This window comes from Condylura cristata, unplaced genomic scaffold (genome assembly GCF_000260355.1).
Source record: "Condylura cristata isolate star-nosed mole 26May11 unplaced genomic scaffold, ConCri1.0 scaffold00008, whole genome shotgun sequence".
NCBI classification, from domain to species: domain Eukaryota; kingdom Metazoa; phylum Chordata; class Mammalia; order Eulipotyphla; family Talpidae; genus Condylura; species Condylura cristata.
In genome coordinates this window covers 37,561,383-37,577,484 of record NW_004567109.1, presented here as the reverse complement: position 1 = coordinate 37,577,484, position 16,102 = coordinate 37,561,383, and the positions used below count along the sequence as shown (strand labels likewise).

Genomic DNA, 16,102 nt, shown 5'->3' with positions numbered 1-16,102 from the left:
CCGTCCGCTGCTCCCCTCAGCAGTGTACTTCCTAGATCTGCCTGTTCTGCTCCCCTCTCTGTCTCTGGTGAAGCCTCTTGCCTCCCCTGAACCTCTGGCCTGTACCCCAGTTCTGTATGTACAAATAAATAAATCTTTAAAAAAAAAAATTCCCCTAGAGACAGACTGGGGAAAAGGATGGGGACAAAGAAAGAATGGAATCCATCTACATTGCCTCCAGGATACCTCTAGTCTGGACAAGTCTGAGCCTTAAACATACTTCAGTAGGTAATTGTAAACAAAATGAGAGCCTTCAGGCTATCACTACACTAGATTATACTTGGCAGGACAATCCCAAAACAAATCCAGATTCTGGAAAAATGAATGTGGAGTTGCAAAACTATCTTCAGTCAATTTTTTCAACAAATATTTGTAAATGCCTACCTTGTACCAGCCGCAGGAAGCCAGAATTCTAAGATAAGATTGCCAACTCTTCCACACCTCCTCTGTATGTCCAACTATTGTCCCTTTTCTGCCTGAGCACTATGTAACAATGCAATTAACGACAAAAACAAAATTTCCTATAGAGGAGAATTTCTGGGAGTAGGAAAAAAAATAGAAGGAATATAAATGCAAAGTTAATCTAAATTCCAGCTTGAGTCTCACATTTCTAAATTAGCATGGCTTCTATTTAAAGTTCCCTGTAGTCCCTTTCAGGGTCTTTTTGTGGTTATTCTCTCTTGGAAATTCTCCTAAAATTTAACAGATCTTTCCTTCTAGCCTTGCCTAAGATGAATAAAAAATAGAATAAGTAGCAAACTTCTCATTAATGTACCTTATACACATATGCAAACACTCTTTTTGCACTCTGAAAAAACAAAACACAAAATACTAACAGCCTGTTCTCATCCAACCACATAATTGCTTAAATAATCTTACAAGATAAACTACTATCCCCATTTTATAGAAATTGATTACATGTGACAAGTTGAGTATCAAGCCAAAAATCAAGTGAATAGTAAATGACAGACTGTCACCTTAAAAAGGAATTATGAGGTGCTTCAATTCTTCATTCCAGGTTACCCCTAACAAGAGGCTGTTCAAAGTAGAATGGAGATAAGTTTCCTCACTTTCCTGGCCTTGTACCCATAATCTCGGAGGTCCCTTTCAGCTCTAAAATTTTAAACACTACACTAGTTAGGGCTTACTATTTACATTTTAGCACTTAAAGTGACATCTTTTTAAGACTGTGTTACTATTCATAATCTCTTTGAAGAAAGAGCTTTATTTACCTTTGTAAATCATAGCAACTTGATCTGCTACAGAGTAACTTTCTTCTCCTGTGACTGAAGGAATACAACTTTGTACAAGATCTTGCTTTTTAGATGGATGGTAATCCATTACTTTGACCTGGTTGAACTTCCTCATAACTGCCATCTTGAGTTTATACTTTGGTAAAAGAAAGATTTATAGAATTAGCCCATTTAAGGAACAATTTCTTCTGAAACCAGTATGTTTCTCACTTTACTTCTCAGTGAATGGTAACTGACAAAATGAAATATAAAATTTTAAATCTTTCAGTTAAAAATTGCCAGAGTTAAATAGCAACTCATAAAAATAACCATTTACCAGAATATATTTTAAAGGCTAAACTATTTTGATACACTTTGGGGCCAGAAAAATTAATAGATTTCCTGAGTAATACATTGTGGCATAAATTACATTGAGGAATAAATAGCTGAACTGAACTACTGACCAAAAGATAGATTAGCTGTTTGAGTTAAATAAAGTTAATTATCTGCTAAAACAAACAAACAAAAAAGTCAACACTCTTCACAAGAAATCTAACAAAATCTACAGTTTTTATTATATTTTTTTCAGCTACCAAGGATACAATCTCAAATTTTTCTGATACACAACAAAGTATGACCAATTCCCAAGAGAAAAGATTATCGACAGAGATCAACTTCAAACATTTGCAGATGTTAGATTCAGAAGGCAGGATTCTAAAGTAGCTATTATAACTATGCTCAAGAATACAAAGGGAAACATGCTTAAAATGAATGAAAAGAAAATAATCTTAGTAGGGAAAAATAGAATCTATTAAAAACAAATGGAAATCCTAGAGCTTAAAAATATATCTGGAGAGAACAATACTGTAAAATAATAAGCAAATTTAAAGACAGATCAATAAAAATAATCTAATCTAAAGGTCAAATGAAAAGATAACTCAGTAGCATGACTTCAGAAACTGAATTTTACTGATTTTATATTTTACTGGCATAATAAAAATATAAAATGATCTAGCACACAAATAATCAGATTTTCAGAAAGAGAAGGAAAGTGAGGTAGAATGAACATCTGAAGAAATGATGGTCAAAAAGATAGCAAATTTGAGATAAGACATACATTTAGAGATTTAGAAGTCTCAAAAAACAGGGCAAACATGAAGATGGCTATATCTAGGAGTTATAAACAAATTACAAACCACAAAAACAGAGAAAATCTTGACAAGAATCACAGGGTGGAGGATGACACTGCATATAGAATTAACATCAACCTTAACTGATTTCTCATCATTAACTATGGAATTCAGCATACAGGGGAACATTATTAGAACTCTACAAAATGAATAATGACAAACCTAAAATTCAACCTCAAGAAAAAACACCTTTGGAGAGATAAAGTGAAATGTATTTTCAGAGTACATAAAATAATAAAAAACTAACAACTGAAAACTTGGAATTCTGTAAAGTAGTAAAGAATGATTCAAACTCAATACCTAATTGGTATAGTTAGAAGAAATGCAGAACAATGGAAATTGTAAGTGTATGATGTTTACTTTGCTCTGAATTAAATACATCTGGCAGTTTAAAACACAACAGCAACAATACTTTGTGTGCCTTATAATATTTGTAGATAAAAATAGATGTAAATCTAGCATAAAGTATAGTAGGGAAAATAAGACTTGTAAGGTTGTAGAAATTCTAAATTTTACATGAAATAAGAAAAAGCATAATTTGCCTAAAACACAAGGAAGAAGTAGTAAAGTGCTTAAATCTGTGAAACAGAAAACAAGCAAGAGAAAGTTAATGAAGCCAAGCTTGAATTTTTAAGATATTGGTGATTACTAGTTTTTTTCCCCATTCACTCTCCTACTCTCTGTAGTTTAGTCTAATTTTAATTTTTCTCAAAGAAGCAGCATTTTATTGCTTTTTCTTATTTATGCTTCTAGAGTATGGATATTATAAGAACAATAAAATACTAAAAATAATTTTATCAAGGTTTATCCCAATTTGAAACCTAGGTAGCAGAGACAAATATCTCAAACAAAGCTGACATGAGATAAAACAAGCCTTTTTAAAAAAAAGAGATAACCACCCATCTCCCCACAACCTATAGTCATCAATAATGAAACTGAATAATCAAAAACCTGCCTTTAAGAAAACTCCATGTCTAGAAGGTGCTTTGGTTCTCTTATCAAACAACTAAGAAAGAAATATTATACTCCTTCAGAAAATAAAGACAGAAAGTTTTCCAAACTATTTTTATAAAACCAATGCCCTAAAACTAAAACGTTGTAAATGATAATGAAAAAGTAGAACAAGGTAAAGAAAGTCAGGAGTTTGGTGGTTGAGGGCAATGGCTATAGTCTTAAATATGATGACAAATATGGTGACAAATATGGTGACAATTTGGAGAAAACCTGGAAGAAGATGAAGGTTCTTAAGGATCGATGTCAGGAACAGCACCAGGTAATGGTCTCAAGGCAGGAATGTGCCAACAAATAGCAAGGGGGTAGATATGAGGTCCTCCAGGTCCAAGTTAGTACAGTTTGTGACAAAAGATGGGAGGAATCAACTCTTGCATAATACTGCTAGTTAAACGCAACCAAGATCCTGGAGTTAGCAAAATAGTAGTAATTGGTGACTTTGGAGAGAACAATTTAACAGGACTGGCAGGGCTAAAGAAGTTTTTTTTCTTTTTGAAGATTTATTTATTTATGTATACAGAACTGTGGTACAGGCCAGAGGTGCAGGGCAGTGAGAGAATTCACCAGAGACAGAGTGGGAGCAGAACAGGTAGATCCATGAAGCACACTGCTGAGGGGAGTAGCAGGCAGTCAGGATAGGTCTGCCTCACCATGTGGATGATCTCCATGGCTGGGGATCAAACTTGTGCTGAAATGGCTGCAGTTAGCTTCATAGTACTTTGCTGTGCTTTAACCCATTGTACCATCAAGGAGGACCAGGGATTAAGAAAGTTTATAGAGAATGGGAGATCTGGATCTAGAGAAAAGGGACAACTCCTTTGCTTGGCTGTGCCTAAATGGCAAAGAAAGAAATGGAACAGTACTGGATTGGTAAGTGGGGTCAAGAAAAAGGTTTTCTGTGTGTTTAAATAGGAGAGAACAGCATTTTTACAAGCTGATAGATATGATCTTTTAGAGATAAAAATGGATACCTTGGAAGAGGGGAAGAGATTTGTTAGAGGAATGCCCTTGGCCCAAAGTCAGGTGCATTTCATAGAATTAGTTCTCAAAATACACCCATTTCCAAGAACTTTGGTCTTCTAACTTCAGCTACTGCCAACACTCAATAGTTTTATGATACTGCATTCATTATGAAAATATGCTTGCCGTTTCACTGGAGAAATTAGCACTGAATAATTACTACAGCTTTTGAGAAAAAGTCAGCACAAACTTCTTGAATCAAGTCCAAGGTGGCTCTTATTCCTTAAATGATCCAATTAGGTTCCCCCAGAAGTTTTTTTTCCTAATTTCCCTTCACTGCTTTATAGTTTATAGTTTATGAGCCATGTTTTGCTATCTTCTGGGGCACTTGATTAAACTTTTATTTTTTGTGATTCAGGTTCAATTTCATATAATATCCCTACATGTTCACACAATTTAATTTTTAATGTATTAAAAAATGAGGTTCATGGGAGGTGTTCTATACAAGAATGTGTGTGCATGGGATTTTTGTTTTCCTAAGAATGTTACCAATTTCTTTGGCAGCAAAACTACATATACTGAACTAATTAAAGATCTAAAACACATTTTTAGGCAATTTAGAATTACACTCTGAAGGTTAATTTTAAAAGGAATAATAAGATAAAGCAAGGAAAAGTCTATACCACAGAGACTTTTGTGCTAAGAGTCAAGAATCACAAAGTGTTTTTTATTAGTTTTAATTATTTTGCTCCCCTAACCAAAAGGTATTAACAACACGTTAGATTAACTGCAAGTTATTGAGTATGTGCGAGTTAGATATAAATCACAGTAAGATTTGAAGGAGCACAAGAAATAAAAAAAAATAAAGAAGGAGCACAAGAACCCAAAGTGGGGCCAGTTTCCCTTACCCCAAAGGACAACGATAGATAGAAAGCTCAATTCAGAATTCCAGATACTCTGAAATTTATAAAAGCATGCATTAAAATGTGGCTCCTAAAGATTGTGAGCCACAGTTAAGTGCACATAAGTCAATAATCAACTCTGAATAAACTGTTTTGGCTTATCAAGCAAATTGTATATGTAGTTGTAATTGTTCTTGTAAGTAAAAGGCTAATATCCAAAACGAAAACCAAAGTCACATTTAAGGGCATAAGTTCCCAAACAAGGTGAAGACAGGAAATCTGGGACATAGGCTAATGCCAAACTCTGCTTCACCCTGAGAAAATGGCGTGATCTACTAGCAGACCATCATCTACTATGAAGAAGATATCCAGGGCATGAGGGATAGGAAATTAAGATCATCGTGAGGGGAGGGTGGGAAATTCTGCAGGCGACTACATAAAATTGTAACCCAACTAGTACAATCACTATGGAAAACTCTTTGGAGGTTTCTGAAACTGCTAAAAATTGTAACCCAAAGAGCTACCTTCTCAGTACAGTATCAGAGGACAAGAAAGCTAATTAGAAAGACTTCACACAGATTTAAAACATCCTTCTAAGTGCCGAACAGATCAGAGAATGATTATTATTATTAGAAGATACCTAAAGTTAAACAATAAAATCATTACATATAGGCAGCCACTATTTCCTTACTTATGCAATACTGTCCTGGAGGCCAAAGTAGCAAGACACAGAAAAGACACAAGAGGTATGAGCATTAGAAAAGACCAAAGTGGTCTATTTGCATGTATGACTATTCAGAAAACCCAAAAGGATTGTAAATGAACTATTAGAACATGTTAGCTTTACAAACTGGATGTTTTGCTTTATATAAGAAATTACCTTTTGAATGTAACAAGATAAAACCAAATTGCAAGAGTCAGAAAAATATTAGTTATAAAAGATATTATTCATAATGTAAATAGCTATCTAGAAATAAATTCCACATGTATGGTTAATCAAATCTTTAGTGAACAAAATGAGAGCTATATTAAAGGATCGTAAAAGGCGCTGTAGAATTACTAAGTAAGTGGCAGGATATACAGATAGTAAAGATATATAGTCTATAGACTCATTATAGTGCCAATTCTAATGGGGTTTCTTTCAGAACAGAAAAAACAGATTCTACAATTCACACATAAAGAGAAAGGAACTAAAATTCTATGTTAGAACAAAGAGCTACAGATACTCTCAAGAAAAATAAACAGAGGTGATGGTGTTACCCTACTAGATACTGGCATGACAATAAATCAACAAAGGGAACCAAGTCAAACTCACACATACATGGAAACTTAACTAATGCAAAGAAAATCACTGTAAAAGAAGGACATATTTTCAATAGATAAGTGCTAGAATATTTGGCTTATGTCTAAAATAACAAAATGCACACATAATTCATTCACATCCACATACTTCATTCACATCCAACACCAAAATCAACTGTAGGTGGACAAGCCTTAAATGAGAAAGGCAAAAAAGTTTTAAGAGTTAAGAGAATTATCTGTGTTGTTTGGAGTAGAAAAGAATTTAAAAAACACAAAAGCTAAAACCAAAAGGGAAAATCTTTAAATAACCGACTATTAAAATTTAAAAACTGAATTCTTGATACGATATAAAGAAGGGAACAGGAAGTTGCAAATCGGGGGAATATATTTAGGAAACAAATCTGCAAGGGAATCTAACATAACCATAGGGCATGAATGGATACTTCAATTTAAATTAAGTAAGATTCAAAATTTAATTACACTGAAGCTCTAGCAGACTTCAGAGCTCAGTAGCCACATGTGGCCAATGGTGGTTCCATCAGCACTAACACAGAACATCGCCATCGGCAGAGGCATTTCTTATGGACAGAGCTAAAGCAGAACATGTATAGTTTAATTTATAAAAAAACTATTTTTTTAAAAAAAGTTAAGCAACATAAATAGGCATTTGGACAATAAAAAAGAGCATGAAAAGGTATCATAAACATGTCAACCGTCATTTTGTCCTTGTTAGTAGTCAGAATAAAATAAACGAAACTCATTAGGTACTACACTCTTCAGTCACCAACAGACAAAAGATTAAAAATCAGTTAACAGGGCTTTCTTGGTGGTATGAGGGTTAATTCAGAGCTATGAAGCCACTGCAGCAGGAGTCTGATTCCCAGCCAGGGAGGTGACACAGCAGACCTTTCCTGTCTTGCCTGCTGCTCCCTGCAACAATGCTTCAGTAGACCTGCCTACTCTGCTCCCCACTCTGTCTCTGGTGAACCCTCTCACGCTCTGCATCTCTGGTCTACATCCCAACTCTTGTATGTATAAATAAATCTTTTAAAAAAAAAATTCAGTAGGCCCTCCCTGGTGGTGCAATGGGTTAGGACTCAGCACTGCAAGCTAGATGCAGCAGCTTCAGTTGGAGTTTGATCCCTGACCAAGGAGGTGACCCACATGGTGTGCCGACCTCTCCTGTTTCAGCAGTGTACTTCATCAACTTGCCTGTTCTACCCCCCACTCTGTCTCTAGTAAATCTTCTCACCACCCTTGCACCTCCAGTCCATACCCCAGTTCTGTATGAATAAATAAATCTTTTAAAAAATTTTAAATTCATAATACCAATTAATGAGGAAGATAATTTGTAATGTGCAGTCTGTAGGAAGGTAACTTAGAACAAACTGTGAAAAAGGCATTCTGCCGTGTTGCACATTCTGGTATCCAAAAATTCTATATTACTGAAGGGACTCTCACCTGTCCGAAATATTACCTTCTCCCAGAACTAAAAAGACACTTCTTCAAAGAGGAAATGCAGATGGCCAACAGACATATGAAAAAATGTTCAACATCACTCGTAATAAGGGAGATGCAAATTAAAACCATAATGAGATACCACCTCACCCCAGTGAGAATGGCACATCTTCAAACAACTAGCAACAACAAATGTTGGCGAGGATGTGGAGAAAAAGGAACTCTCCTGCACTGCTGGTGGGAATACAAACTAGTACAACCACTATGGAAAACTGTTTGGAGGTTCGTCAAACTGCTAAACATGGAGCTTCCCTACGACCCAGCAATCCCACTCCTAGGTATCTACCCAAAAGACACAAAAACACTGAATGAAAAAGATACCTGCACCCCCATGTTTATTGCTGCTTTATTTACAATTGGAAAAACATGGAAGCAACCCAAATGCCCAAAAGTAGATGACTGCATAAAAAAGATGTGGTACATATATACAATGGAATATTACTCAGCAACCAAAAAAGAGAAACACATGTCTTTTGCAGCAACTTGGATGGAGCTGGAAAAGATCATACTTAGTGAGATAAGCCAGAAAGAAAAGAAAAATACTGGATGGTTTCACTCATAGCAGGAGTATAATGGACTAGGCAAGAAAATAACAAAAATAATGAACAACCATATACCAGAGACATTTTGCGGGGGTGGAGTGGGGAATGGGATCAAAAACGGGGGGGGGCAATGCACAGGATTATGGTGATGGCACATGGGTGACTTAGTTATGGGAAACCCACGGGGATTACAATTGAGATGGGGAAAAAAATGTACAAAATGATGTAAAAATAAACTTTTGCAAAATAAAAAATATATATATATATTACCTTCTCCCCACCTAGGGCATTTGGAAATATGTGTGGGCACTCACACAGAGAGAGCTAATACAAAATCAGAATAGGGTTAGTTCTGGAAGAGGAAGGGACATTCCCTCTAAAGGACAAAGACCTCTTAAATACTGGTAATGCCTTATTTATTTATGGATAACAGTTTGAGATGTTCATTTTAAACTGTTTCTTTATTCTATAGATATGTTTTTATACACTCTTTACATGTTTGAAAAACTGCAATTTATTAGAAAGCCAACTTGGTTACTTATTAACATAAATACTTTTTGAACTTAATGATTATAACTCCACCTATCTTTATGGGGTTATTCCGAAGTTCAAAGGAGAGAATGTGGCTGAAACTACGAGTGAATGTGATATAGACATTTATAAGTTACACAGGAGGTTAGTATTTCCCTAACGATTTTACCCTGGGTACTGTGAAGGATCATAAAGTCCCGAGTTTCAGGGCAGTAATTAATAAGTCAAGAAAATATCAAGACTCTCCAGTTTCATAGCATATAATGAAGAGTTACAGGTAGTAGGTCCTGTGTAATTCAACCCACAAGAAGTATCATAATTATGAAGTGATAGCAAAGTAGCCAATATAGATGCAAATGTAAACTTTTATTATTGTGGGTAGCAGAAACACAGGATTGATAGGGTTTGGATAGCAATATCATATGAGGAGAAATTACTTAGGATCTGGGTATTTTAAAATTTTGGCTAACACAATTGTTTCCAAATACTGAATGCAAGAAAGGTCTATGAATAAGGTCTGTTCATTCAGGGTTATTCCAGAGGGCAGAGTGAAAAGACTGGAGTTAAATAAGTATATTCTACATCAGTGTAATAGAGAACTTTATGACAATCTGAGGAAGGAGACACAGAACTAAGTATGTGTTAATTCTCTTTTACTGGAATCAGTAAAAAGTTTACAGAAACTTCTGATTTGGATGAAAGTATAAATTTTAAAAGTAACTTAAAAGTATAGATAACTTCAGTGACATCTTTAAAGATAGAGCACCCAATGCAATGATAGTGAAGGCAAGGATAAATAGATGGGACTATATCAAGTTAAAGAGCTTCTGTACAGCAAAAGAGACATTACAAAGACAAACAGACATCCCATTGATTGGGAAAAAATTTTCTCACACAGAATGAGTGATAAAGGATTGATCACAAAGATATACAAAGAACTGATGAAACTCAACAAAAATAAACAACCCCATCAAAAAATGGGCAGGAGAGCTAAAGAGACACTTCTTCAAAGAGGAAATGCTGATGGCAAACAAGTATATGAAAAAAATGTCACCATCATTTGTAATAAGGGGGATGCAAATTAAAACCACAATGAGATACCAGCTCACCCCAGTGAGAATGGAACATCTTAAAACTAGCAACAACAAATGTTGGCAAGGATGTGGAGAAAAAGGAACTCTTCTGCACTGCTGGTGGGAATGAAAACTAGTACAACCACTATGGAAAACTGTTATTTTCCTCAAACTGCTTAACATGGAGCTTCCATATGACCCAGCAATCCCACTCCTAGGTATCTACCCAAAAGACACAAAAACACTGATTCAAAAGATACCTGCACCCCCATGTTTAATGCTGCCTTATTTACAACTGGACAGACATGAAAACAGCCCAAATGCCCAAAAGTGGATGACTGGATTAAAAAGATATGGTACTTATACACAATGGAATATTACTCAGCAACCAAAAAAATAAATAAACACATGTCTTTTGCAGCAACATGGATGGAGCTGGAGGAGATCATGCTTAATAAGCCAGAAAGAAAAGGAAAAATACCGATGGTTTCACTCATAGCAGGAGTATAACGGACCAGGCGAGAAAATAATAATGAACAGCTATATACCAGAGACATTTTGTGGGGGTGGAGTGAGGAATGGGATCAAAAACAGTGGGGGGAGGGTAATGCACTGGACTGTGGTGATGGCACAGGGTGATTTGGTGATGGGAGCCCCACAAGGATTACAACTGAGAAGAAAAAATGCAGGAAATGATGTAAAAATAAACTATTATATTAAAAAAAGTAGAGATAACAACTTTTGTCAAACATTTTGAAAATGAGCTCTCTTAGACTACTGGAAACTTATCTCAGAGCTTTATTTTCTTATTCATAGTAAAGATAGTATCTTTCCAACAAGACTGGAAAAATCTATTTGATAATGCACTGCCTAGTAACTAGTATTCCCTAAGTGCTTACTCAGTTGCTATAATGAAACAAAAATTATTTCAAGGCTTCCATACTTGTTTACAGATATAAGTAAAAGGTAATGCCATCAGTCCAAAAAAAAAGAGTCACATTTGAAAGCAGATGAAGGGAGAACTTGTATTTGTTACTTCAAGGAAAGTGGCAAAACTGATATCCCTAAGTTTCCTTAAAATGTTATCATTTGCCCTTTGGTCTCCCCAAGTTTCCTTGAACATGGTTTGTGTAGAAATCTCCTTATAAAAAGTCCATTTAAATTTCCTAATCCTAAAGCACTTTCCATTTTGCTGGCATGAAACTAAGACAGGAATTAGAAGACCAGATTTGATTCAACAAACCACATCATATTCACTATAATTTCAGGTCATTAGTTTTTTAAAAATACCTAAAGCTAAGAATAAAAGTACATAACTAAACTGTGTATGTTCTCTAAATTTAACCTGCAGAAACCAATAAAAATGTGTAATGACTATAAACAGGAAATGCTGCACTTCGAAATTAAACCACAGTATTTTATTGTAAATAAACTATCCCATAAATAACTTCAAACTAATGATATGTGTAAAGCTCTTGTAGAGTATTTCTGAAGTTCAGATCAAGTCATGAATAAAATGAAGGCATCAACGTAGAGAATTTAAATTATTATGTTTTAGTAGTTTTCACTTTTTAAGATCTTTCCCTATTGAAGTAAGATTGGTTCATTTATAGTTATCTCTTTATTCTGTGGAAACCCAGTTACAGCTTGGTCCTGTTTTTTACTTAAATTTCAAACCCAGCTTCAAGTTACCAGTTGATAGTCACATGGTGTAATGAAGTTGGTGGATTAACTGAAATTAAAACCTAGAGTACTCTTTACCACCTTTCTTTTGAAGCACAGATCAATTATTTAGGACCAAGTTCACCAACACTATGTTTTAATTTAGGAAGCAGTCCATTTGAAGTCAGCTATAAATAACGTAAATATAATCTGGCCACCAAACTTTTTAACTCCACAGAACACTGAAACAAGATTGAAGGGAGAATACATGACGTGCAAAGAAAAATACAAGAGCAAAGCAGTCAATGTCTACTGGGCCGCTTCTGTGCCAGAACCTTCTACATAAAGGATTTCACTGATTCACAGTGAATTTGACATTACTTCATTTAGTTCACAAGCCCATAAAGCAGATAATTATGTTCTCCTTACTTAAGACTGGGAAACTGTTATTCAACATGACTAACTAGCTTTTAGGGTTAAGAGTAAGTAAGAAGGTCAGAATTTGACCTGGGTTTTGTCTGATTACACAGGTATCTGGGTAATTTTTCCTACATCAGATGAAATAATTTCTACTATTTAAAAATCTGAGTACAGATTTTCAAAACAACTAAATTAGATAATATCTCTAAAGCACAGCATGGATTGCAGAAAACTATCCATGTAACCATTATTTTTTATAATAATTTTTATTTATTTAATTTTTTACATCATTCTTCATTTTGTGCATTTTTTCATCTTGGTTGTAATCCCCATGGAATTCTCACCACCAGTTCATCTGTGTGCCATCACCATAGTCCCATGTGCTCCTCCCACCCAGTTTTTACCGCAATCCTCTTTTCACCCCCATAAAATGTCTCTCCATGCAACCATTATTTTAACTGATTAGGAGAATAAAGTGTGAGTTTGTCACCATTATGCTTAGGATGAATTCATATATAAAGAACAACAGAAAACCTGACATGGAGATTGGAACAAAGCCACATTCAAAAGTGAGACAAAGACAGAGAATGTCAAATGCTAAATAACTTCTTACCTGCTGTACTTCACTTTCTCCATTTGAGATTTTCTCAGTGTAAACAAAGGAATTGAATATCCTCTGCAAGGAAGAGAAAATGAACAAACATTAGACTTTCTAAGACAGTCATTGTGTGTGTGAGAGTGAATAATTTGCTTACAACACAAATAGAATCAGGCAGAAAAAATTTAATTAAAATACAGTTGTTTTATACAGACAAATCCAAATATCAGCCAAAGTCAATAGCGCTTATATAAGCAATAGTCAGGCACTTCTGTAGTGAAATAAACCAGATGTTACGCTATATTTTTCATTTTCAAAAATACATTTAATTATAGATTTCCGGAGCCCATGCGATTTTATCCGACTGGTATAGTCTGACAAAGTTGTGTTTCTCATTTAAACCCTGCACTCCCTGAATGCTGTAATTGTTTACAGACACTAAAATCTAATGTAATAAAGCTGTTTAGAAGGGATTCTTTCCATAGTCTCTCAATGTCTCTGTCCAACCAGTACCTAACTAACATTATCTATCACCTTCGTTAAAGGAGCATCCCCTTGGGAGAGAAACATAATAGGGTTTGCCAAATACGTGTGGCCTTAAGAGAATATCCAGTTTTTACATGCCAGAAAATATGACAGCCAAGCCAAGACATTAGTCCAAATTGCAGCGCACAGCACATACATTCTTCCACTGCTCTCTGCCTAACTAGTACTGACGCCTCCACATACATTGCTGACAGTCAAAAACAACTCTGCAGACTTACGATGTTACCAAACACTATCATCAGTGAGCAAGCACAAGAGAGAATGGATCCAAGATATATGCCTGTTAGAGTTCCTCCCTCACCCCCCAAGAAGGTGCAACTTCTTTATTTATCTTAAAACTTTAAAGTATCTCTGGAACTCTACAGATGAGTGAGGAGTTAGATCTGGTGTTTCAGTCCAAATTTCCCCTTTTCTTTTCTATCCTACTGCCAAGGGTTTGTCAGCATCTGGGACAGTTCCCCAGAGGGTGTACCACACCTGAACATGGCTGTGGTGAGGAACATAGGTGCCAAGTTCATCAAGTGCTCTACAAATGGAGGAAGATCAAAGGGCTGGCTTGAGAGGAAAGGGGGTACTGAGAGCAAAAGGGAAAAAAGCAAACAAATTTGGGAAGGATTGAGATAGAATAGGATGGAGTCTGCAAAGTTGTTAAGTATGAATGACAATGATTCAATGCACCACTCATCAAAACTCAACATAGGTCTCTTTTCCATTTCTTTCCTAAAAATTGATTGCCAATCACAGATTTCTAGGAATGATGATAATGATCATGATGTTGGCTACTAGCTGTTGAATATCTACTATGAGGAAAACACTATTCTAAGCATGTCACGTCTATTTTCTTACTATTTAAGTATCATAATTTTGTTATAGGTCCTACCTATCACACATACTTCATGCATGTATCTCATCTAATCTTTATAAGAAAAAAATGTCTTCAGTTTCAAAGTTGAAAACTAGTTGCCATTTTAATCTCCGAGTACCCTTTGATTAAAAAATAACAATGCAGTGTCTCCAGATCATCATGAATGTGGTCAAGTTCTCGTTTTGCTTCCAAAAGTGTTACTCCAATTGATGTAGTGTAAGTCCCATAGTGGAAGGCACATCCCCATAAGGTTACTTCTGGGCAGAACCTGAATTTCTGGCCAAGTGTTTGCAAGGCATTTTGCTTCCAGTCTACTCTTTTATTATCTTAACAATTGTTAACTGCAACTGCTAATATGCTTATGCAGTCTTTTTATGGCTCAAAACCATTTCTGTATTCACTACATGTAACAAATACAAGTAAAGCAAGAAGAAGTTTTAGGCATGAGTTGTGTTGTTTCTAAAGATAACCTAACTTTATACAATCCTTTAACCACCCCAAAAGTAAAAGAGGACTTGGGAAGATGCGAGTTGCGCTATCAAGAAAGCAAAGAATTTTTGCCCCTCTTAGTCCTGTAGGGGAGGAATGTTAGAGGCCAGTAGAATCTAAACAAGTACTTCATGACTCAATAGGTCAGTTGCCTCTGGTGCAAGGCAACATGTTCAGGCTTATGTGTATGCACAAGATCTCAAGGCACAGAGTGAGTTTCCACTCTTGCTCCAAGGCAATGGAAGTAATCATCTGAAAATGCAGGACCTGCTATGCTCAGTTCACAAAGGCTTAGGACTTGTATCATTTGTAATATCACATCAAGTATCATATTTTATCCCCATAACAACCCTATGTGGTAGGTAGGCAGGGTAGAAATATGAAACTACATTTTACAGATTTAAAAATGATGGCTCAGAAGTTGGATCATAAATAGAAGATAAAAGTGCTAAGTTGATGTAATAAGGGAGATGCAAATTAAAAACCATAATGAGATACCACCTCATACCAGTGAGATTGGCACATCTTAAAAAAATTAGCAATGACAAATGTTGGTGAGGATGTAGAGAAAAGGAACTCTCCTACACTGCTGGTGGGAATGCAAATTGGTATAACTACTATGGAAAACTGTTTGGTGGTTCCTCAAACTGCTAAAAATGGAACTTCTATATGACCCAGCAATCCCACTCCTAGGTATCTACACAAAAGACACAAAAATACTGATTCATAAAGACACCTGCACCCCCATGTTTATTGCTGCTTTATTTACAATAGGAAAGACATGGAATCAACCCAAATGCCCCAAAGTGGATGACTGGATTAAAAAGATGTGGTACATATACACAATGGATATTACCAGCAACCAAAAATAATAAATACATGCCTTTTGCAGCAACATGGATGGAGCTGGAAAGGATCATGCTTAGTGAAATAAGTCAGAAAGAAAAGGAAAAATCCCGATGGTTTCACTCATAGCAGGAGTATAAAGGACCGGGGTAGGGGTGGGATAATAATGAACAGTTATATACCAGAGATATTATATGGGGGCGGAGTGGGGAATGGGATAAAAAATGGAGGTGGGGGGAACTGGATTATGGTGATGGCACATGGGTGATTTGGTGATGGGAAGTCCATGGGGATTATAGCTGAGATGGAAAAAGGCACAAAATGGCCCTCCCTGGTGGCGCAGCGGGTTAAAGCACAGCACTGAGAAACTAAAGCC

At 35.7% G+C, this 16,102-nt stretch overlaps 1 protein-coding gene across 2 annotated transcripts in view; it reads right to left on the bottom strand.

Moving 5' to 3' along the window:
* The window catches only part of CACHD1 (cache domain containing 1), a 201,462-nt gene that overhangs the window by 110,293 nt on the left and 75,067 nt on the right, over positions 1-16,102 (bottom strand). For both annotated transcript variants that reach the window (XM_004679077.2, XM_012722438.1), the window contains exon 2: positions 12,996-13,058. In XM_004679077.2, coding sequence (XP_004679134.2) covers positions 12,996-13,058 — 63 coding nt within the window. The remainder of the gene's footprint in view (positions 1-12,995; positions 13,059-16,102) is intronic.